This window comes from Mesoplodon bidens (assembly GCF_964165515.1).
Source record: "Mesoplodon bidens genome assembly, chromosome: 13".
Taxonomy (NCBI): domain Eukaryota; kingdom Metazoa; phylum Chordata; class Mammalia; order Artiodactyla; family Ziphiidae; genus Mesoplodon; species Mesoplodon bidens.
Window position 1 is genome coordinate 77,555,810 of NC_138169.1, and position 24,392 is coordinate 77,580,201.

Consider the following 24,392-nt stretch of genomic DNA (forward strand, 5'->3'; position numbering starts at 1 on the left):
ATTACCCACTTTCTCTGAACCCTTCAACGCTTCCTACGGAAAATAAGCCTGTCTTGATGAGTCAGCAGCATCCTGACAGTCCCCCGCTTACACCCCACTGCTAACCTCGAGGGCGGCTGAGATCTTCATTACTGTCTGCCCCACACAGAGGGGCCTCACGTGGCTGTGTTTTCTAGTTCGTGGGCTAGTCTTAATAGCGCTGTTATCCTATTTCTTACGATCAGACTCAAAATAATTTTTTAATAATTTGCTGGCCTCCTCTGCCAGCTCAGTACTAATTAACTCTATTTGCAGTTTCTATTGACTGCGGAAAAATGATAGCTAATCTTGTGAGAAAGTGTATTTTTTGAATCGGGTAGAAAGTTATTCGGCCTTAAAAAGAAATGAAATTCCCACACACACTAGAACAGGGATAAACGTTGAAAACGTTACATTAGGTGAAATAAACCAGACACAAAAGGACAAGTATGATTCCACTTATTTGAGATACCTAGAGTAGTCAAATGCACAGAGACAGAAAATAAAATGGTGGTTACCAGGGCCTGGGAGGAGGAGAGAGTGGGCAGTTAGTGTTTAATGGGTACAGAGTCTCAGTTCAGGGTGATGAAAAAGTTCTGGGCATGCATGGTGGTGTGAATGTGCATAATGTCACTGAACTGTGCACTTGAAAATGGTTAAAATGGTAAATTTTAGTTATATATGTTTTATCACTAGATACTCACACACACACACACACACACACACACACACATATATTTAAAGCAACCTGTTAAGCATGATGGCCACGCTCTTATGAGTAATGGGTGTGACCTTTAACTTAGCACGTGAACTTTGTGACATCCTTCTGCATAGCAGGGGTTGAAATTACTTCCCCGTTCCTAGCTGGATTGAGGATCCTCAGAATTGCTTAAACAGAGATCTCTGAAGGCGTTAATGGACTTGGCGGTCATAAAGGCCTTTTATTCACAAATGACAATGCTGGTGACAAAGGGGTGCTCTTTATTTCCATGTGGACACTATGAATAAGCCCAGGGAGAACGGGGACAGAGGAAAGGCAGGCTTTCTCTTCATACCGGGTACCAAGCAGCCCATCCTGGGCACAGATTCCAAACCTTTCCCTTGTCCTGAGATCAAGCCAGAAAACCCCAGGGTCACGAACTTAGCTGTGAGAAGAGCAAAGACCCGAATTATCTTAAGGATTTGTAAAAGATACATAAGGCATCCTTTTAAATATCATACTGTTGGGTTAGGAAACATTTTAGGTTATACTGGACCAATATTTTTAAAGCAGTCTGGTCCATAAAAGAGAGAGGGTATAGCTGGTGGGGTTTCAGTTCGGTGAACACAGAACCCAGGGTTTGGGGAGTTTGGTGTTGAACTGTCTCGCTTAATGAAAGGTTACTGTTGTCCCTCTGCCTGAATAACAATTCCCCTTCCTTTTTTGCTTTCTTATGAAACACCATGAAGTTCTACTCTAAAAGTTATACATGTTGTGCCTGGGAGAAATGTTTAAGTTTTAAATTCATATATGCTTTTTTCAACAAACCTCTTAAAACAGTTTTTTTTTCCCTCCTGAATTTGAGTTACTTCATTCTGCACATGGGCCTAAAAGTAAAGATTCCATCTATACGTGTTTAATAACCCTAAGAGATAGAAAAATTAATGAGACTGCCAGGGAAAAAAGAGATTGCTTAATAAGGAGCCTGGTAAGAGTTTCCTATCTTGTCAGAATTTGGTGTTTAAGTTTCTTTTAAGAAAATAGTTTCCTGGCCCATGAGGACACTCCCTGAGCCCTGCAGATCCTGCTCAAATGTTATGATGGAAACACTGTGCTGTTCTAGGCCAAATGTACCCAAATTAAACCAAGGGGTATGGGAAGAATGGTCCCTTGATGCTCCGTGGTTGCTGAAGGTGGGTTTGTTTGTGAGTAGAATAAAATTTACAGCTAAATATAAAAACAGATACATCGTCATCTTATAAACTGGAGTAACATGTCATTCCTCCTCTGGACTCTTGGAAAAAAACACGAAGGTCATGCCTAAAATAAGAACACTGAAGGGCCGAGGATCACACCAGGGATAAAACCTCAGACTTTTCCCACTTTTGATTAAGGCATTAGGCAGGTTACAATTGGACAGTGAGCTCATTTCTCTTGAACCAGGAAAGCACTGTGGGTTTGTTATTCCAACACACACACACTGACCCCTGGGAGAGTTTCTGAATCAGGTGTCTGGTCTTGGTATGAAGCAGTGATTACTACTTATTTTTCAAAGGCTATTTATACAGACTGTTGGAGCCAAAGAGGAGAGAGACAGAAACATTTTGTTTCTGTGTGTGTGTGTCTCTTTTCTTTTTAACTATAAAAGAACTTTAAAAAGTCCATGTAGTGAAAGATTTCACCTCCTAGTTACTAAAGTAAAGAAGGCTAATTGGCTTCCTAAAGAGACACAAAAGAAACCAAAAAGTCACATGCATCAAATTGTTATTTTTCATAGGTTTCTGTTTTAAAAATTTTCATAAATTTCTTGAAGTTTCAGAGGACATCAATGACCACTTGGATGGCCTAAAAAAGCATCTGGTTTTGCCTCTTACTAGGCAGAGTGACTTGATTTTGCAGAACCTCTGTTTCCTCATCCGTAATTCCACTTCCTACCCTCGGGGGAGGTTACTGGGGTCAAATAATCTTCTATCCATAAAAGTGTTACACCCAGAGTGTGGCACATATTGGGGTTCAATTAATATTAGCTTCCTTCCTTCCTCCTGATTGTCAGTGACGGAGCCAATGACCAACATTGTGGGAAACGGGAATGGGGATCTGGTAGGGTCAGTAGGGGTAATGGGGAAAGTGCTCCAAACATTTGAGCCCAAATAGTAGGTCTTCTTTAATCTTATATTGAGCATGGTAATCCATTTTAAACTGATGTACGGGCTGTATCATACTAATATATTAATTTTAAGGCAGAACACTATGTTTTCAGCTATTCATTTTTAAGAAGCCCTTCAACCTCCTCCGGGTAAATTGCGATACTACTAGAAGAACCTCAAAACAAGTATAAGAAGTTAATATTGCCCCATCAGCACTCTTGTATTGAATTCCCCTGTTTTTGTTATGTTGTAGCCCCAATATTATTACATTGTTAATTATTTGCCTGTTTACTGTTCTGACCTCCCCACAATGTTGGATTCACAGGAGGTATGAGAGACAGTCCACAGCTGCTCTGTTTTCTGTTATAGCCCCGGCACTCTTACAATTATTTGTTGAATGAATGAAGCTGAGCTAATGCATAAGCCACATGCCCTTTTGGAACTGAGGAAATCCTACTGATGAAAGCTCCACCATTTTTTCAGTTCAAAAACCACTTCACTCACCAAATTTATGTTGGTTACCTAAAGACAGGAGCCCGATCTTAGAAGTAAATAAAAACATAGATCGCTAGTTAGATACCAATAATCAGAAACAATCGTTTATATATAATTCCACTTGCTCCCTGCTGAAAGGGGCTGTTCTCTAGAACCCTCACGTCGAGTTTTAGCAAATTCTCACATCCACCACACTACCGTCCTCTTAGAAGGCGTTTCAAGGTCAAGCGTGCCCAGCGCACGAGTCCATCCACGGGCATCACATGGCAAACAGTTAGATGTCCCTCTGCCGTTAACATGAAACACATCTCAAAAGCTGTATCAAAGGAAGGAAAATAACCTGAAACGCGAGACTACATTTTAATTTTCCTGAAAATGTTTGAGATAAAGAGCAGTAGAGGATGCTATTTTCCAAAATTAGATATACGTGATTAGGTTTCTATTGAGGAATCGGCGTCCTTATGAAAACACACCCTGAGAAGCACCACAGTATAAAGAAATATCCTGGAGTCTGGCACTGAATTCCCGCTTCTCTTGACCTACTGGCTCTCACGTAGCTTTGTTAGTCCAAGTTTTCTCTTCACATGTGAATAAACAAATAACAAAAAGAATGCGGGAAGAGGAAGGCAGAGAGAAGTGGGAATATATCAATAATACCGGCCTTACCTAGAGTTTTGTGAAGATCAAACGGGCCAACAGATGCGAATTCCTTCAGAAACTTTAAAATCCTCCATCAAGGCAAGAGACTACTGTGGTCATGTTTTCACCTGGAAAATAATTCTATGGAAACTGCGTTTCATAACTGAATTCTTTCTTCAAATACACCTTTATTAACTGATTGTTGATGAAGATTTATTGCAATGTGAATACCAACAAAATTAAGTTTTCAACCAGGCAGTGTTAATTTAAGAGAATGGCAAATTTAAAAAATACTCTTCTAGGGCTTCCCTGGTGGCGCAGTGGTTGAGAATCTGCCTGCCGATGCAGGGGACACGGGTGCGAGCCCTGGTCTGGGAGGATCCCACGTGCCGCGGAGCAACTAGGCCCATGAGCCACAACTACTGAGCCTGCGCGTCTGGAGCCCGTGCTCCGCAACAGGAGAGGCCGCGATAGTGAGAGGCCCGCGCACCGCGATGAAGAGCGGCCCCCGCTTGCCACAACTAGAGAAAGTCCTCGCACAGAAACGAAGACCCAACACAGCCATAAATAAATAAATGAATGAATGAATGAAATGAATGAATGAATGAATGAATGAATGAATGAAATGCATTTCCATTAAAAAAAGAAGAAAAACTCTTCTATAACCAGAAGGTTGACTGTATTCTTTTCAAAGCGACAAGAGAAGAAAGACCGCTGTAACTGAAGAAGAAATGAGCAATGCTTTGAAGCGTTCAGTCAATCGCTGAATCTTCCTAAGAACCTCTCCACTCCAGTCTTCACCATCGCTCAAAGCCAGCAATGCCCTGACCTCCTTGCTACTGTGCCTCTTCGTCAGGAACACGTGTCTGCTCGTTTCCTGAGCTAACCTCCCACCTGTCGCTAACATCGCCAGGCTCCTTAAGCACGCGGAGCCAGAGTGACCTTTGTAGAATAAAGCCCGCCGTGGTGGTACAACTCCAGCCTCACCTTTCTGATCCCCTCGCTGGCACTCCCCATGCCAGCCAGGCTGGGCCTCCCCGTCCCTGCAGCTCCCCACGTGCTCTCTTGCCTCTGGCCTTTGTTCTCCGGATTCTGTGTGCGGGGGGGGGGGGGGGGGGCCGTCTCTGCCCCTCCTCCCCACATCCCTAGGTTACTTCCAGCTCATCCTCCAGGCCTCAGCTCCCTTTCCTGGGAAAACTTCCCTGACTCTAATAAATGCCCCGACTGGGGTTGCACTTCTTCACCCCCCAGCTTCCCCCCTCCCCAGCCCCTACCCTAACCCCGCTCTTCTGCAGTTGCTGTTTCATGAACTCCACCCGCCAAGACTGCAAGCCAGCTCTCTGCAGCTCTCTCACCTCCCCGGGCTGGCCTAGAGCATGCAGCCAATGGGGAAGAAATGTGCGCGATAAAGGAATCTCCTGTTCTGTCTGCTGTAACTGTGTGATCCAACACACACACACACACACACACACACACACACACAGAGCAACGATTTTCCGGAAAACACAGAGATGCAAGTGGGCCCTACCTAATATGAACAAGGACATCTTTTTCAACTTCATTCCGAGCCAAACAGGTAGAGAGCTTTGAAGGAAGAGTCAAGTGTCTCAACTCGTATTAAATTTCCCCAAAGTTTCCACATTTGAAAACCACTAATTTACTCACTGGCCATGCCCTTTCAATATTCCCTACAAAAGGTATTTTCAAATTCCATTTGACATGTACTTTCATCAGTTAATTTTTAATTGAGCCAAATATTAAATGCTCACATTAACCGGACAAAGCGTGTTTAGCTACTGATTTGCAGTGACAGCTTGTGTTATTCTCACACACAGGCCAAGCATGAAATAGAAAACTAATAACCCCTTAAGTGTATTCTCAAAGTATCATTTATGGGAAAGAAAACTACATTCAAAGGAAACTTGTGCAATGGCTGTCATTTTTTTTCCCCTGAGCCGCAAGCTGTTACAAAGCAGGGAAGCTCATTTTCTCATGGATCCGGAGGAGCTCAAGAATCCCACTGTCACTGGATGGATTCATTAAGAAGGAATCTGGCAGCAGCATGGGGGACAGATACTTCGGAGAACGGGCCAATTATCTGGGTGTCCTTTATAATTTGAAGTTTCTGAATTCACTCATCGATAAGCCACTTGAAGAGGGTCTGGCAGTGGTAACATAATGCACAGATGGCCACGGAAGAAATGACAGGGAAGAATGGAAGATGGGGGAGAAAAGAGAATTTGCTTGTGGTTTCATTCATGGGGACAGATCTGTAAGCTGACACATCCCTCTCTTGAAAAAGCCTCTGGAGAAGCATGGTCAAGCTTCATTACAAGTAAACAAATCATACAATCTTTCTCTAACAGATGACAAATGATGAGCAACGATGCTTTTGAGTTTGCTTCATGCCAAGGAACGAGGATTCTCAAAATGCAAATTCCACCAGTTCTTAAAAACCACAAAAAGGCTGTGATGCTTGCTTCAACCAGAACAGAGAACTTATTAGCCCAAAGCTGCCAGGACAGTGGTTTGCTCTGTGCCACCCTTGGTGGTCTTCTTGTTGGTCAGTGTCTGGAGAAATGAAATCCTAGGTTCTCTTTCTTCTGGGAACACTAAGCTGTACCGACTCCCACCTTGTACTGGCTGCTTGTTTTTAGGGGAGAATAACTATGGGACCATTTATCCTTGTGACTTTTATGCTACAGTTGTTTTATACTTTAGCTACAACAATAATAAGAGAGGAAAACCCACTTTGTCCCCACTGTGAGAACCATGAACAAGTCCTGCTTTTTTTAATGATAAGATAAAAAAATAATGAATAATTTTAGATGTCAAGACTTTGACTGTCTGAACTGGGCCTGAGATGAGAAACACGAGAATTGAGAGCAACTGCGCACATATATGCAGACTGTGTGCGCGTATTTTTTGTATAAACAGACACAACGTGACAATCAATGGGCTAGTCTCTAATATTAGCATTAAGGACTTTCATGAAAGTTGAATGTTTATTATAAAGCAACATCTAGAAGATTCCTTTTCAGGTATGAATGACAAACTTTTTCAATTCAATGGTGAGGGATGAAATCAAAACACTTCAGGTATTTTTCTTTGTTCATTGCTACTAAATATTAATGGATCAGTGGGATGGGACATTTGGAATACATATGTCCCTATAATGGGATGTTACAGAGTGGGACACACATACTCTATTTAATAAGTGCAGTGGGACATTAGTTGGTTAGGGTGAGTTTGATGTCCAAAGTGATCATAATCCATTTATTCAATCAACAATCATTCTGTGCACCTAATATCTACTATGCTGGGCGCAGGTTAAATGTAATAGGAGGACTATTTTTTTTTAATTTATTTATTTTTTGGCTGCGGCACGCGGCATGTGGGTTCTTAGTTCCCCGACCAGGGATCGAACCCACGCCCCCTGCAGTGGAACCTCGGAGTCTTTACCACTGTACCGCCAGGGAAGTCCCAGGACTATTTTATTAAGTAAGGAAGTGCCAGTGAAGGAGAAAACCTTGACTGTTTAAGACCCCTACAAAGGGAGGACAGTATTAGCAGGTTGAAACGACACTAATATGACTCAAGGTGAATTATCTTCTAAGTAGGCAAACTGGTTGTGGGGAACCAAGCTCTGAACAGTAAAACTTCAAGTTAATCACCTTCATTCAATCCACAGAAGTCCTCAGAGGATTTTGGGGGAAAGGCGGTGTAGAAACAGCAGTAATAAAAGAAGGTAGAATCAGCAGGGGCAGCTAGGACCACTTTGGGAAATAAAGAGGAAAATGGGAAATCTACATGGTCTGGGGAAAAGGCATAGGGTATTCCTGCCCCAACTTCTCTCTTCTAGATCCTTAAGACCAGCTGCTGCTGGGCATTTCCACTTGGATATCCTATTGGAAGCTCAAGTTGAAAATGTCCAAATTAAGTTCATCACACGTATCGCACAGAACAGTCATTGTTCTTATCTTTCCTTTCTCTCTGAAGGACAATATCATTTCTTGAGCCAGCTGGGCTTTGAACTTGTGTCCTCTGCTTCTTTCCCTCCCTCATTTCTCACGTTCAATCTGTTCTCAGTCCTTTGGGTTCACTTCTCCACCAGCCCCCCACACCTGTCCCCATTCCCCCACTGCCATGGTTCCAACTTCCTGCCTGGCCTCCCACTGTCCAGCCTCAGTCATTGTCAATCTTCCACAAGCCCACACATCCCACCTTGTCTCAGAACCCTTTCGATATCCTTTTAACATCTACCAAGTTAAACACCAACCTCTCAACTTAGGGCCAGTCTTATCTTACCAGAGATCTCTCAGACTCTTTACAATCCCCCAGCAAACGCCTCATGCACTCCTGCCTGCTCTGCATCCTCCAGCCCAGCTACCTGGAATGCCCTCTCCCCACATCTCCCAACTATTATCTCCTGCATAAAGCTCTTCCAGATCCCCTTCTAGCTGGCCTGGATCGCTCCGTCCACTAAAGTGTGTAAAGGATTACAGCACTTTACACAGTACTTGTCTTAGTCTCACTATTGGTAGGCAAGTTCCTTAGAGGCAAAGGTTATCGTCCACATTTTCCACTCAAGTGAAACATCTGGCATAGAGCTTTGCACATAGTAGGCCCTCAATAAATGTTTTCTCAATGGAAAAAGGTAGTGTGCATGCTCTACAGAATAACAAGGTCTTTATAATACTTTCCGTTCCCATCACTGCCCTGGTTGCTAGGAACTCCCTGGGGATAAGATTTGCAAACAACTGCTCATTTTCCTTGATTAACACTTCTTATTGTTTTCTCCTTTTTTTTTGGAAGGGATTATTTGTTTGTTTGTTTGTTTGTTTATGGCTGTATTGGGTCTTCGCTGCTGTGTGCAGGCTTTCTCTAGTTAAGGTGAGCGGGGGCTACTCTTCGTTGCAGTGCGCAGGCTTCCCATTGCGGTGGCTTCTCTTGTTGTGGAGCACAGGCTCTAGGCGCACAGGCTTCAGTACTTGTGGCACGCGGGCTCAGTAGTTGTGGCTTGTGGGCTCTAGAGCACAGGCTCGGTAGTTTTGGCACACGGGCTTAGTTGCTCTGTGGCATGTGGGATCTTCCCGAACCAGGGCTCAAACCTGGGCCCCTGCACTGGCAGGCAGATTCTTATCACATCATTTTCTTCTTATACTGTCACTTAAATATTTAGTAAGTGGCTCTGCATTATTATACTTAAAATTTTGTTAGAAAATAGCTCCAAACCACCTCTAAAAGTTTTCAGCTTTAAAAAGAGAGAGGAAAAAAAAAAAGAGAGAGAGAGAGAGAGAGGTACATAGACACATATCCCAGCAGGAATTTATAAAGAAAATAGCTAGGAGAGACTTTCAAGATGGCAGAGGAATAAGACGTGGCGATCACCTTCCTCCCCACAAACACATCAGAAATACATCTACATGTGGAACAACTCCTACAGAACACCTACTAACTGCTGGCAGAAGACTTCAGACTTCCCAAAGGCAAGAAACTCCCCACGTGCCTGGCCGTGTGGCTGACAGGGTCTTGGTGCTCCGGCAGGGTGTCAGGCCTGTGCCTCTGAGGTGGGAGAGCCGAGGTCAGGACACTGGTCCACAAGAGACCTCTCAGTTCCACATAATATCAAATGGCGAAAGCTCTCCCAGAGATCTCTATCTCAATGCTGAGACCCGGCTCCACTCAACGACCAGCAAGCTACAGTAATAGACACCCTATGCCAAACAACTAGCAAGACAGGAACACAACCGCACCCATTAGCAGAGAGGCTGCCTAAAATCATAATAAGATCACAGACACCCCAAAACACACCACTGTATGCGGTCTTGTCCACCAGAAAGACAAGATCCAGCCTCATCCACCAGACCACAGGCACCAGTTCCCTCCACCAGGAAGCCTACAAAACCCACTAAGCCAACCTTACCCACTGGGGGCAGACACCAAAAACAGTGGGAACTACGAATCTGCAGCCTGCGAAAAGGAGACCCCTAACACAGTAAGTTAAGCAAAATTAGAAGACAGAGAAACACACAGCAGATGAAGGAGCAAGGTAAAAACCCACCAGACCAAACAAATGAAGAGGAAACAGGCAATCTACCTGAAAAATAATTCAGAGTAATGATAGTAAAGATGATCCAAAATCTTGGAAAGAGAATGGAGAAAATACAAGAAAAATTTAAGAAGGACCAAGAAGAACTAAAGAGCAAACAAACAGTGATGAACAACACAGTAAGTGAAATTAAAAATTCTCTAGAAGAAATCAATAGCAGAATAACTGAGGCAGAAAAACAGATAAGTGACCTGGAAGATAAAATAGTGGAAATAACTACCACAGAGCAGAATAAAGAAAAAAGAATGAAAAGAATTGAGGACAGTCTCAGAGACCTCTGGGACAAAATTAAATGCACCAACATTCAAATTATAGGGGTCCCAGAAGAAGAAGAGAAGAAGAAAGGGACTGAGAAAATATTTGAAGAGATAATAGTTGAAAACTTCCTTAACATGGGAAAGGAAATAGTATATCAAGTCCAGAAAGCACAGAGAGTCCAATACAGTACAAATCCAAGGAGAAACACTCTAAAACACATATTAATCAAACTATCAAAAATCAACTACAAATAAAAAATATTAAAAGCAGCAAGGGAAAAACAACAAATAAAATATAAGGGAACCCCCATAAGGTTAACAGCTGATCTTTCCGGAGAAATTCTGCAAGCCAGAAAGGGGTGGCAGGACATATTTAAAGTGATGAAAGGGAAAAACCTACACCCAAGATTACTCTACCCAGCAAGGATCTCATTCAGCTTTGATGGAGAAATTAAAACCTTTACAGACAAGCAAAAGCTAAGAGAATTCAGCACCACAAAACCAGCTGTACAACAAATGCTAAAGGAACTTCTCTAGGCAGGAAACACAAGAGAAGGAAAAGACCTACAATAACAAACCCAAAACAATTAAGAAAATGGTAATAGGAACATACATATCGATAACTACCTTAAATGTAAATGGATTAAATGCTCCAACCAAAAGACACAGACTGGCTAAATGGATACAAAAACATAACCCATATATATGGTGTCTACAAGAGACCCACTTCAGACCTAGGGACACATACAGACTGAAAGTAAGGGGATGGAAAAAGATATTCCATGCAGATGGAAATCAAAAGAAAGCTGGAGTAGCAATTCTCGTATCAGACAAAATAGTTTAAAATAAAGCCTATTACAAGAGACAAAGAAGGACACTACATAATGATCAAGGGATCAATCCAAGAAGAAGATAGAACAATTGTAAATATTTATGCACCCAACATAGGAGCACCTCAATACATAAGGCAAATGCTAACAGCCATAAAAGGGGAAAGCAACAGTAACACAATCATAGTAGGGAACTTTAACACCCCACTTTCACCAATGGACAGATCATCCAAAATGAAAATAAATAAGGAAACACAAGCTTTAAATGATACATTAAACAAGATGGATTTAATTGCTATTTATAGGACATTCCATCCAAAAAGAACAGAATACACTTTCTTCTCAAGTGCTCATTGAACATTCTCCAGGATAGATCATATCTTGGGTCACAAATCAAGCCTTGGTAAATTTGGGAAAATTGAAATCGTATCAAGTATCTTTTCCGACCACAATGCTATGAGACTAGGTATCAACTACAGGAAAAAATCTGTAACAATTACAAACACACGGAGGCTAAACAATACACTACTAAATAACCAAGAGATCACTGAAGAAATCAGAGAAAATTTAAAAATACCCAGAAACAAATGACAGTGAAAACACGATGACCCAAAATCTATGGGATGCAGCAAAAGCAGTTCTAAGAGGGAAGTTTAGAGCAATACAGTCCTACCTCAAGAAACAAGAAACATCTCAAATAAACAACCTAACCTTACACCTAAAGCAATTAGAAAAAGAACAAAAAAACCCCAAAGTTAGCAGAAGGAAAGAAATCATAAAGATCAGATCAGAAATAAATGAAAAAGAAATGAAAGAAACAATAGCAAAGATCAATAAAACTAAAAAATGGTTCTTTGAGAAGAAAAACAAAATTGATAAACTATTAGCCAGACTCATCAAGAAAAAAAGGGAGAAGACTCAAATCAATAGAATCAGAAATGAAAAAGGAGAAGTAACAACTGACACTGCAGAAATACAAAGGATCATGAAAGATTACTACAAGCAACTCTACGCCAATAAAATGGACAACCTGGAAGAAATGGACAAATTCTTAGAAAAGCACAACCTTCCGAGGCTGAACCAGGAAGAAACAGAAAATATGAACAGACCAATCGCAAGCACTGAAATTGAGACTGTGATTAAAAATCTTCCAACAAACAAAAGCCCAAGACCAGATGGCTTCACAGGAGAATTCTATCAAACATTTAGAGAAGAGCTAACACCTATCCTTCTCAAACTCTTTCAAAATATAGCAGAGGGAGGAACACTCCCAAACTCATTCTACAAGGCCGTCATCACTCTGATACCAAAACCAGACAAAGATGTCACAAAGAAAGAAAACTACAGGCCAATATCACTGATGAACATAGATGCAAAAATCCTCAACAAAATACTAGCAAACAGAATCCAAGAGCACATTAAAAGGATCATACACCATGATGAAGTGGAGTTTATCCCGGGAATGCAAGGATTCTTCATTATATGAAAATCAGTCAACATGATACACCATATTAACAAATTAAAGGAGAAAAACCATATGATCATCTCAAGAGATGCAGAAAAAGCTTTTGACAAAATTCAACATCCATTTATGATAAAAACCCTCCAGAAAGTAGGCACAGAGGGAACTTACCTGAATATAGTAAAGGCCATATATGACAAACCCACAGCCAACATCGTTCTCAATGGTGAAAAACTGAAACCATTCCCTCTAAGATCAGGAACAAGACAAGGTTGTCCACTCTCACCGTTATTATTCGACATAGTTTTGGAAGTTTTAGTCACAGCAGTCAGAGAAGAAAAAAAAATAAAAGGAATCCAAATTGGAAAAGAAGTAAAGCTGTCACTGTTTGCAGATGACATGATACTATACATAGAGAATCCTAAAGATGCTACCAGAAAACTACTAGAGCTAATCAATGAATTTGGTAAAGTAGCAGGATACAAAATTAAAATGTACAGAAATCTCTTGCATTCCTAAACACTATTGATGAAAAATCTGAAAAAGAAATTAAGGGAACACTCCCATTTACCACTGCAACAAAAAGAATAAAATATCTTGGAATAAACCTACCTAAGGAGACAAAAGGCTTGAATGCAAAAAATTATACGACACTGATGAAAGAAATTAAAGATGATACAAACAGACGGAGAGATATATCATGTTCTTGGATTGGAAGAATCAATTTCGTGAAAATGACTATTACTACCCAAAGCAATCTACAGATTCAATTCAATCCCTATCAAACACCAATGGCATTTTTCACAGAACTAGAACAAAAAATTTCACAATTTGTATGGAAACACAAAAGACCCCAAATAGCCAAAGCAGTCTTGAGAAAGCAAAACGGAGCTGGAGGAATCAGGCTCCTTGACTTCAGACTATACTACAAAGCTACAGTAATCAAGACAATATGGTACTGGCACAAAAACAGAAATATAGATCAATGGAACAGGATACAAAGCCCAGAGATAAACCCACGCACATATTGTCACCTTATCTTTGATAAAGGAGGCAAGAATATACAATAGAGAAAAGACAGCCTCTTCAACAAGTGGTGCTGGGAAAACTGGACAGCAACATGCAAAAGAATGAAATTAGAACACTCCCCAACACCATACACAAAAATAAACTCAAAATGGATTAAAGACCTAAATGTAGGGCTTCCCTGGTGGCGCAGTGGTTGAGAATCTGCCTGCCAATGCAGGGGACACGGGTTCAAGCCCTGGTCTGGGAAGATCCCACATGCCGCAGAGCAACTGGGCCCGTGAGCCACAACTACTGAGCCTGCGCATCTGGAGCCTGTGCTCCACAACAAGAGAGGCCGTGACAGTGAGAGGCCCGCGCACTGCGATGAAGAGTGGCCCCCACTTGCCACAACTAGAGAAAGCCCTCGCACAGAAACGAAGACCCAACACAGTCAAAAATAAATAAATAAATAAATTTATTAAAAAAAAAAAAAAAAAAAAAAAAAAGACCTAAATGTAGGTCCAGACACTATAAAACTCTAAGAGGAAAACATAGGCAGAACACTCTATGACATAAATCACAGCAAGATCCTTTTTGACCCACCTCCTAGAGAAATGGAAATAAAAATAAAAATAAACAAATGGGACCTAATGAAACTTCAAAGCTTTTGCACAGCAAAGGAAACCATAAATAAGACGAAAATACAACCCTCAGAATGGGAGAAAATATTTGCAAATGAAGCAACTGACAAAGGATTAACCTCCAAAATTTACAAGCAGCTCATGCAGCTCAATATCAAAAAAACAAACAACCCAATCCAAAAATGGGCAGAAGACCTAAATAGACATTTCTCCAAAGAAGACATACAGATTGCCAACAAACACATGAAAGGATGCTCAACATCACTAATCATTAGAGAAATGCAAATCAAAACTACAATGAGGTATCACCTCACACCAGTCAGAATGGCCATCATCAAAAAATCTACAAACAATAAATGCTGGAGAGGGTGTGGAGAAAAGGGAACCCTCTTGCACTGTTGGTGGGAATGTAAGTGGATACAGCCCCTATGGAGAACAGTATGGAGGTTCCTTAAAAAACTAAAAATAGAACTACCATATGACCCAGCAATGCCACTACTGGGCATATACCCTGGGAAAACCATAATTGAAAAAAAACCATAATTGAAAAAGAGTCATGTACCACAATGTTCATTGCAGCTCTGTTTACAATAGCCAGGACATGGAAGCAACCTAAGTGTCCATCGACAGATGAATGGATAAAGAAGATGTGGCACATATATACAATGGAATATTACTCAGCCATAAAAAGAAACGAAATTGAGTTATGTGTAGTGAGGTGGATGGACCTAGAGTCTGTCATACAGAGTGAAGTAAGTCAGAAAGAGAAAGACAAATACCGTATGCTAACACATATATATGGCATCTAAAAAAAAAAAAAAGGTTCTGAAGAACCTAGGGGTAGGACAGGAATAAAGACACAGACGTAGAGAATAGACTTGAGGACACAGGGAGCGGGAAGGGTAAGCTGGGACGAAGAGAGTGGCATGGACATATATACACTACCAAATGTAAAATAGCTAGCTAGTAGAAAGCAGCCGCATAACACAGGGAGATAAGCTCGGTGCTAGAGGGGTGGGATAGGGAGGGTGGGAGGAAGATGTAATAGGGAGGAGATATAGGGATATATGTATATGTATAGCTGATTCACTTTGTTATAAAGCAGAAACTAACACACCATTGTAAAGCAATTATACTCCAATAAAGATGTTTAAAAAAAGAAAACAGCTAGGAGATAGTCCTGAAATTTTAGACTGGCATCCTTTATAGACTTTCTTTTTTTCCCAAGAGATAAAATATCAATATGTAAAGATGATGATATAATTTGTAATTAACTTTATTCCTATGCTAATTGTAAGAAGGCACTGAACTAAGAAGACTAAGTTTTTGTCCCATATTCCCTTTGAAAATTCTAATGCATCTCAGTAGAATATTCGGCCGCAATTGAATTTCAAAGGTAATACATAGGTATGACATTCATCGTGCTGTAAAGCAGAAGAAATCTTAGTATTTGTGAAGAAGAGTTGGAAAAAGTCAGGAAAAGACAACCTGCAACACTCAGGCCTTGTTTGGTGCTCCAAGCATTAGAAGTCATAAACTCCCCATATTCTTTCACAGCTTAAGAAAAGACAGTTAAAAAACAGAGAAATACAGTAACTGGAACTGTCACAAGAAAGATGCATTGGTCTCAATGGTAAAATCTCCCTTGGAAAATTTAAGCTTCACTTGACACAGTGGGTCCTTGGGCTAGTTTCAGGAGAAGTAAGAAGGAGAGTGGGGGCAGTCATAAGCTTCTGACTCATTACGCTGAAGCTCCAGAGAGCTGATTAGCCAATTATTAACTAAAAACGGAATATGGCTCCATCCCTGAAATTCTGAAGGCAAAACAAGGAGCAGAATGGAAATACTGATGCCAGTGAAATTGCTCGTAGAATCTGGTCCATCGCCTAAGAAAATCAGCCAAGTAGCCCTTAGTGCTTTTGTAACTGCTACCAATGGCCACGCCAGCATGTCAGGGAGATTCTCTTGCTAACATGTTTAAGAGAGCGTTTGGGGAAGTAATCTTTAGTGTAAGTTATTTTAGTTGTTTAGTTAGTCAAACTTTATCTAAGGCTAGAGTATAACCCTCACTCTACTCTCACATTGCAGAGATCAGAGCTAGTACAAACTCTTCCAGCAGATTCTATGTTTTCCCTGCACAGGGTTGGAATTTATGATCTCTGGAGGGAAAGCGTCATATCTGATGACAGAATTTTTCCTTGCCCGGTTGCCTGTAGCAAGATTGGAGTCAGGGTTATAATATTCCAGCTTGGGCAGACCCCTTTTCTGCCCCCACTTGCTGGTTATCTAGACATAATGCCCTTTCCTTCAGGTGAATCCCACCCTTCACATGTTGGAAGGTGACAAAGAGCTACCCCTTGGAGGTCTCCCTGTGGTGGAGTGACGGACAGGTAGGGGTCAGTGATGGAGGTTGGCGGGAGTGGGGAGGGTCTCCGATGAGAAAGCCCACACGGCTTTGGAGAAACAATCATTCCGTCATCATTCTCACTGGAGGACAGCTGGGTTTATCTTTTGTCTGGCAAATAAAGAGCAGAGAAATCGTGTTGGCACGACAAAATCGAGCACAGATCAGAACACGCAGCAATCTAGGAAAATACTTTTAGAGATGAAAATGGCTTTGTCGTAACTTCAAAAGTTTTACAACCTCCATTTAAAGAAAGATGTTAGATGGTAAACACCTGCTGTTCAGGAACACAAACGTCACAGTGGACTAGGAATTTCTATAAGTAGCGTTTTGGAAGAGAAGCCTCTTAATAAACAGAACAGTGCTAGAACCTAAAACCACACCGAAACAAAAGGTTTTGTTTTAATCTCTCCCCTGTTCTGGTTCAGATCGACTTGGACTTGTCTGCATACCAGAATGATTTAAGAAAGATAGTTCTTCAAATTAATCTATTCTAATCAACCTCATCAGAGTCTCAGGTGTCTTTTACCAAAAAAAAAAAAAATTAATGAAATACTTTAAAAACTGCAGGCTAGTGTTTATTAAGTCTTCATAATATGTAGAAAGAGCACCTAATGGGTAAATATTTACCAAGGGAACTCCCCCTGCCTTTCAGTTCTCTTAAGCGAACGTCCGTGTAACAAGAGTATTTTCTAAATCATCTATATTTCTCTTCCTAGTTAAATTAGGCCTAATGCACACATGAACAACCATATGGTTAGAAATAACTTTTTCAGACAAAGATTGAAGTGTATGCAAAATAACACATCCTTAGGGTTTTGTTTTGTTTTGTTTCTTCTTTTTCCCTCTAAATCTGAGAGTTTAGAATCATCTTATCAGGCTGTGTGGCAACTGAGTTCACGACGACATCTCCAGCCCTGGTCTGTGAGGGCATCCAGGGCAGGGGAAAAGCCTTCCTCCCTGGACCCCCAAACTAGCCCAGGGCCGGGCACATAGAAGACTTGCAGTCATGTCTGTTGAATAACTGTCTCCGTCCTTGGCTGACTCTCATTGTTAACCGCGTTTCGACGTCAAGCACTGATTTTGTTTGAAATGAACCTCAAATACGATATATGTCTGGGGGAGAAAAAAACCTTTTTACTTGTACACTACAAATAGTGTTGTTTTTCCAGCACAAATGCGCTTCTTCTGAAATACTGCTTTGCTAAACTCTTGGCGAAGACACGATGGATGACCTCAGAAATGGGTGCGGGGACGTGCTGAGTGGGAGAGACCACCATTAATACACACAGCACCCACACACCTGCTTTATGAGTGGGTTTATCATCCTCCAAAAAGCTGACTAGGACTGGGAGTCGAGATAAAGAAAAACTATTTACGAGTTTGGCTTAAAAAAAAAAAATCTATGGCTTTCTGTTACCTGGTGTGCTGTGTAGCCTAATAACATTTAGCAATTCTGAAATGTACTGGTTCAATCAAGGATTGCTAAAAAGATCAATCAGTTCTCACTAGAAAGCACAGCTAAAAGTAACAGGATGCACAGAAGAAAGCCATGTTTTCCACCGACATTAAACAGCAACAAAGGCCGTAAAACAGAAAAGAGAACTGAGTGAACTATAAAATTTTACAAAAGTCCCCAAAAGCAATCGCTCAACAGCACAAAACTGCAAACTCTAGGAGCAATAATGTATCTTTCTCTACAAAATAAATTACTAAAAGGGGTCATGTGATTCTTAGCAGGCAGAAAGATGCACTTTCCCAAGGAAAGTTCATCATTAAATATATTATTTAAGACTGGATCATCTTCAGGCTATTTTTAATCCTATCATTTTGCTGCCAAAATTAGCTATAAGCAGCTGAAACTCAGCCACTAGAAAACTGATGTTTTTTCATGTATTTTGTACACTAGCCTGAGAAGAGTATTGCTTTCCAGTTAATCAAACGTTTGGGTGGATGTGGACTATGTACAGAAAAGAGAAACTGCTTGCTGACCAACTAATAAAAAGGAAGCCAACCTCTACTGGATGTGGAGAAGTAAGTTCCTGTCTTCCTAAACCACAAAGACCAAATGACAAACATACAAAAAAAGTCACACCACCATGTCATCAACAGAATGAAGCCAATATCCAAGTTATGGCATGTCATTCTTGCAGCTGTCAAACATCTCACTCTCTCCTAAGACATGAAGCGAAATGTCACGTTTCTCAGTTCGGAGGGCGCCATCAATGTTCATTCACCATCAACTTGCCCAAATCTCAACCCTCTGCTTGCAAGAGCCCCTTGGTCATGAAGTGGTCTCAGGGCCCCTAAACTCATTTACAGAATTTGAACTGTGTTACAAGGGGATCAAACAATACCGAATGGAGCTATTAAAAGAGCTAAATTTCCTGTCTTTAACTGGAGTAGAAAAGCTATCTTACTTTCAGGGGGTCTGTAATGCCAATACAAATTGTATAGCTACCACGCAAAACATTCTTGAGAGGATGGAGCTTATAATAATTTCTTTCCTGTCTCTCTTGCATTCCAGTCTATTTCTTCCAAGAGTCAGATCACTCTAGGGGACACATGGGAAATATTCAGCATCCTAGGTAATATTATGGACCCGCGGGGCCACTGGAAAGGTACACTGTAGGATCCATCCCAGATTGCCGTTTTTCCTAAAAGGCGTCTATGAGAATCGATGGTCGGTGATGGCAGCCAGCATCTCTAACTCTCACGTGCACGCCAACACCTGTAGACGTGCGAACCACAGCTTCTGACTCAGAAGCTCTGGGGCGGGACCTGAGACGCTGCATCTCTAAGAAGCTCCCAGGTAATGCCCAGGCCGCTGGTCCCTGAGCCACACGTGGGAGTGGCAGGGTCTCGGACATCTCCTAGAACCACTGCCTCCCTCTGGAAGCCTTATTCAGACTTGGGAATAAAGCCATACTCCACTCCACCGCCAACTTCCTCTTTAGTCTTTACATAATTTGTAGACTTCTAGGACCATCTCTCAGACACCTATCATCCAAGGCCCTGCTTTCTCCAAGTCATGGAACATGGAATGCAAACTGTTTTTCCTCGGCCTCAAAAGTAGCAGCAGCGAAGAAAAAACATGTGACTTAGAATCTAAAGCCCCCGTAAGAATCGATTCAGTAGATGAGCAGATCCACCGAGTCCTGTAAACAGTACAAGTCATTGTCCAACGTTAAAAGAATGTGCTAGCTCTCTTCTGAAGTTTTACCATCCTTACTGAGTCCTTTACACTGAAAGACGCAACATGTTATTAGAGATGCAACACGGATTGGTGCAAATTTGGAGGAAAATCTGTATGCCAAATGCTTAAAATAAAAATTGAGGTTCATAATGCTCCTTTGAAAGGATAAGTACATCAGGCTCTCAAGTACTACCACTTTTATTATTCCAAAGTGTCCATTTATGATTGCATTTCCTGATATATACTTTTTTTTTGCCAAAGTCCTCTGCTTTCCTGTTTAGTCATCCATCTATATGTTGCCCTGAAAGCTACACATTTTACCATCAGCTATTTGTGCTTCTATATGATTTATTTTTACTATAACAGGTTTTGTCCAAAAAAAGTTTATCATGTTCTACGGTACGTCATTGTGGTTTGGCATCATAAAATGTAGCCTCTACATTTATCAACCTCAGATACCTGTTGACCACAAAGATAGGCTCTACTAAGAAAACTCTATTTTGAAAGGAGGAAAAGGTGAGCCTTCACTTAAAAAGAAAATTCAACTGTATGAGATGTTAATATACCACAACTCGACAATAAAGATCAAGATTATATCTTAATTTCTATCATAAACATATGCCTCCATTTCCCATCTTTTTATTAAATTACTTGACACATGACAGTTACCACCATGGATTTCTTTCAACTAGAAAGAAAATTTTTAAAATTTTTTTCACAAAAATATGTAATAGTCAAACTGTTATATTAGCTCTACTTTGGTCTTAAAATGATCCTTTTGGCGTCTGGAAGTCCCTATCTCTTTGGTTATGGTGGTTAAAAATAAAACCACCTACTTAACCAAACATTTAACAAAAATATTCTTTACACACTTCACTGAATTCTTCCAGAATTACTAAAGATCTGATAATATGAGATCTCGAAAAACAAACAATTCACAAAAAGCATTTAAATTTTAGAGATTAAATGGGGATGTTTTACTTTTAAACACTGAACAGTGGCATCAATATTTTGTCAACTTTGGTCAAGTAGGATCAGATGTTCATGTCAGTCATCTACTTTTCTTGGCCTTTTCTCTTTTTGGCCCCTTACCATTAGCACACTTTGTAAACTGTAGTAAAATATGTAATGTGCTTCTTGAAATCGAATCCACCTGTAGTGACTTCTAAGCTTTTTGCTCCTGTTAGGTCCTATAAAACAATAACATTAGTAATTCTCCCTAGAGACTGTGAAAGGAAGCACTGAATTGCATCCTTTTTCAAAGACAGTTCTTCAGATTAAAAGACAAGAATTATTCCTCTTTCACTTTTTCACAAATTAATCACTTCAGATATAAAGTGTAGATGTCAATTACACTTCTTCAGTCTTAGGATCTGTACCCCTCCCCCCAAAGAACCACACACACAAAAAGAACTTTATGGTGACATGATAAGAGGCTCTATCTAGCACAACAGTACCAGAAAAAAAAAAAAAACAGTTCACAGATGTTCTTCAAAAATATAGGCATCAATCACTTCAGCTAAAGTCAGAGCACAAGAATCCACAGCTACGAATCAATTCTTCTACACTTTATATAGATACTCTAGATGCAAGTTTTGCCAGCAGAGGGGACCACCAAATCACGTGGATTCTAGGTGGTGAAAAGTAGAAGATACTAAAATTCCAGTAAACCTCAAAATCACACACAAGTTATAGAAATAGAACACAAGGGACGCAGCCAATGCAAATTCTGTCACAGCTTACCTCTTTACAAACATCCAGGTGTTCTAGGGAAAAGGGCTACACTGGTTTTCCTCTTTGGGTAGATCTTACCAAGTGAGTCAGAAAAGGCATGACCTTGGTCCTCTGGGGGAGTCTGTTCTTCCAACTGGATGGTTCTCAAATTTTAGTACCAAGAAGAAACCCCCAGGGGAGCTTATTTCTGATGCGGATTGCCAGGACCCAGCCTGGCATCTAGTTTATGAGTCGTCCCTGAAATGTCCCATTTCAACAGGCTACTCAGGCCAGGTACCGTGATGAGGGGGATCCTTGGACCCCCAGTTTGAGAAACCCTGAAGGGATGCCATTTACCCCAAGATCCTACTGAACACCAAAGGCTGGATCTTTGAACCTCAATGGCTGGCAAGCAAGGGAAACAATTTTGCCGGGAAGCAATGATCACAGTTGGGTTGGCAGGGAGACCTCTGTACAGGGAAAGAGGGAGGGAAGCCACAACCCTGATTTTATTTCATTGGCTCATCGGTCTCCCTTGGCCCAGTAGCCCACCCAGACTCCAACCTCCGCATCTCAGACCCGAGAGGTCCAGCCCAGACTCACATTCAATCAAACATGCACCTACCCAGCCTCCGTTATCCTGGATCCAGGTGTGCAGGTGTCGGTTCAGGTACTCAGTCATCCACAGGGCGATGTTGTCCACCAGGGGGGACATCTCCCGGTTGACGCTCTCCACACACATGACCCCGCCGAACTCAAAGAAGGCCACAATCCTGCCCCAGTTCACCCCATCCCTGAAGAGCTCCTCCACCACCGTGGCAAAGCGTCCCCTCGCGGTGAAGGGCGTCAGGTGCAGCTGGCTGGACATCTCGGCGAAGTCGCGGCGGTAGCGACGAGAGAAGTCATCACCGGCCTGGCGCAGGGTCAGGTGGACCACAGGTGGCACGGGGCTGAGCGCAGGCCCCCCGGCGGGGGCGGCGGGGGCGGTCTGGGGCGGCGGCGGGGAGGTCCTGGATGGCGCTGGGGTGCGCCCAGGCTGGGAGGAGAAGATGCCCGGCGCGGGAGCGGCCCCCGGGGACGCGGCGCCCGCGTCTCCGGCATCCCACTCGTAGCCCCTCTGCGACAGTTTATAGTGGATGTACTTCATCACTATCTCCCGGTTATCATACCCTGTTCTCCCAGCGTGCGCCATCCTTCCCCCACGGAAAAGCAGCCGGGTACCAACAGCACCTCTCGCCCCCGCTTCCCGCGCCACGGCCCCGCACGAGAGAAGAATAGTTATAATCCAGCTATTTTATTGGATGCGCTTCGCATTCTTGGATGAGGGGGTGTCTTCAGTCACGCGGAACACTTGATTCTGGTGTTTCCCTCTTGGCATGAGATGCAGGAAATTTTTATTTAAATTCCGTTCGGATCTTTATTTCATGAGGCACATTATTAATTATTGTTAATATCAGTCTACTTCCTCCGTGATGCTGAAAGGTTAAAAAGACTAATCAGTCAAAATCAGGTGCATTTCCCTTTATACAGGTGGGTGAAAGCAGGGCACACACACTACAAGTTACACAGCTGAAAAGAATATAGTAAACTGCCTGGCAATTAAACTTACTCGAATGCACTTAAAGTTAAAATCTCAACTGTTTCCATTGAAAGTTACATGAAACCCATTTCCTGTGCAAAGAACTTACTTGTATTTTTTCAGGACAGCATGATCCTCTGTCAAGTTTCCTTTTCTGTGAAAACAAATGCATAAGGCAAAGGTTCCATCAATCTTCAGAACTCTCCAGTGATAGCTGCTGTGAAACTTCCAAATGAATCAGGAGTTGGGGGCGGAGGGTGTAAAAATTAGGAGAATTTCCAGTTTGATTCCCAGACTTCTTCACAGAAATGTCAATCCGTAGGAATCCCAACCGGAGATCTCAAGAGCACGAGCAAAGAAAGGCAGCGGCGGCGGCAGATGAATTACAATTTTCAGTCCAGTATTTGCAGAAGTCCTGTGATTTTCCCCCTCTCGGCAATTTACACGCGCACACACACGCGCGGGCACAGACATGGATCTCTGTCCGAGGGACCGCTTCACGCCTCCACGGGAGAGAGACAGGGACCGGGGGCCGGTGGACGAGCCGGGGACGGGGGCAGGAATCCTCCTCTGATTAAACTCCGAACAGCGAATGAATTTTCCGAAAAGCTGCTTGATAAATGAAGGCTGGACGCGCCCGGCCCGCCGGTGCCGAGCGCGAGAAGCCCGCGCTGTGTGTGGTGCGGCGAGGGCTGGGGAGAAGGACGTGGTGGGGGAGGGCTTTATTTTTTCCCTCTTTTCCTAAAAAGGATGACTGCTACGAAGTTCTCCCCCCTGGACCCCCTCTTCCGCTGCACCCCACCGGCGCACCCCGCCTCCGGGCTGCGCACCCTTTCTCCTCCTCCTGTCCTGCGCGGCGGCGCTGGCGGCGCCCGCCTCCCCCGCGCTCTCGCCGCGCACCCGCTCCGGGCGATGACGGCCGCGCCGGCGGGGAGGGCCCGGCGCCCGGCACCTTCGCTGGCGGCTGCGGCGGCGGCGGCGGCTCGGCGGGGAAACCGAGAGCGGCGGGCGGGAGCGCGGCGGGCGGGGGCGGAGGCGGGGGCGGGCGCGAGGAGGAAGGGGGCGGGCGCGGCGCGGGGGGGCCTGGCCTCTTCATTCTCCTCTCGAACCGACTGGTTTCCTGTACGTACGTCACACGGTTCATTCAAAAAAAGAAGAAAGAAAGAGCCCTCCTCGGAGCCGCCCCGCCGC

The 24,392-nt window shown here is 42.6% G+C and overlaps 1 protein-coding gene across 2 annotated transcripts in view; it reads right to left on the minus strand.

Annotated features, from left to right (window-relative positions):
* Positions 1-24,075, minus strand: part of BCL2 (BCL2 apoptosis regulator) — a 182,365-nt gene extending 158,290 nt beyond the window's left edge. The window contains exons 1-3 of one of the 2 annotated variants that reach the window (XM_081253466.1): positions 24,032-24,075; positions 23,311-23,355; positions 22,248-23,097 (exon numbers count right to left, since the gene is read on the minus strand). In XM_081253466.1, coding sequence (XP_081109592.1) covers positions 22,248-22,814 — 567 coding nt within the window. In that variant the 5' untranslated portion in view covers positions 22,815-23,097; positions 23,311-23,355; positions 24,032-24,075. Of the gene's footprint in view, positions 1-22,247; positions 23,098-23,310; positions 23,951-24,031 lie in introns of those variants that run through there. The other variant, XM_081253465.1, reaches the window with a different exon arrangement.
* Between the last annotated feature and the right edge of the window lie 317 nt (positions 24,076-24,392).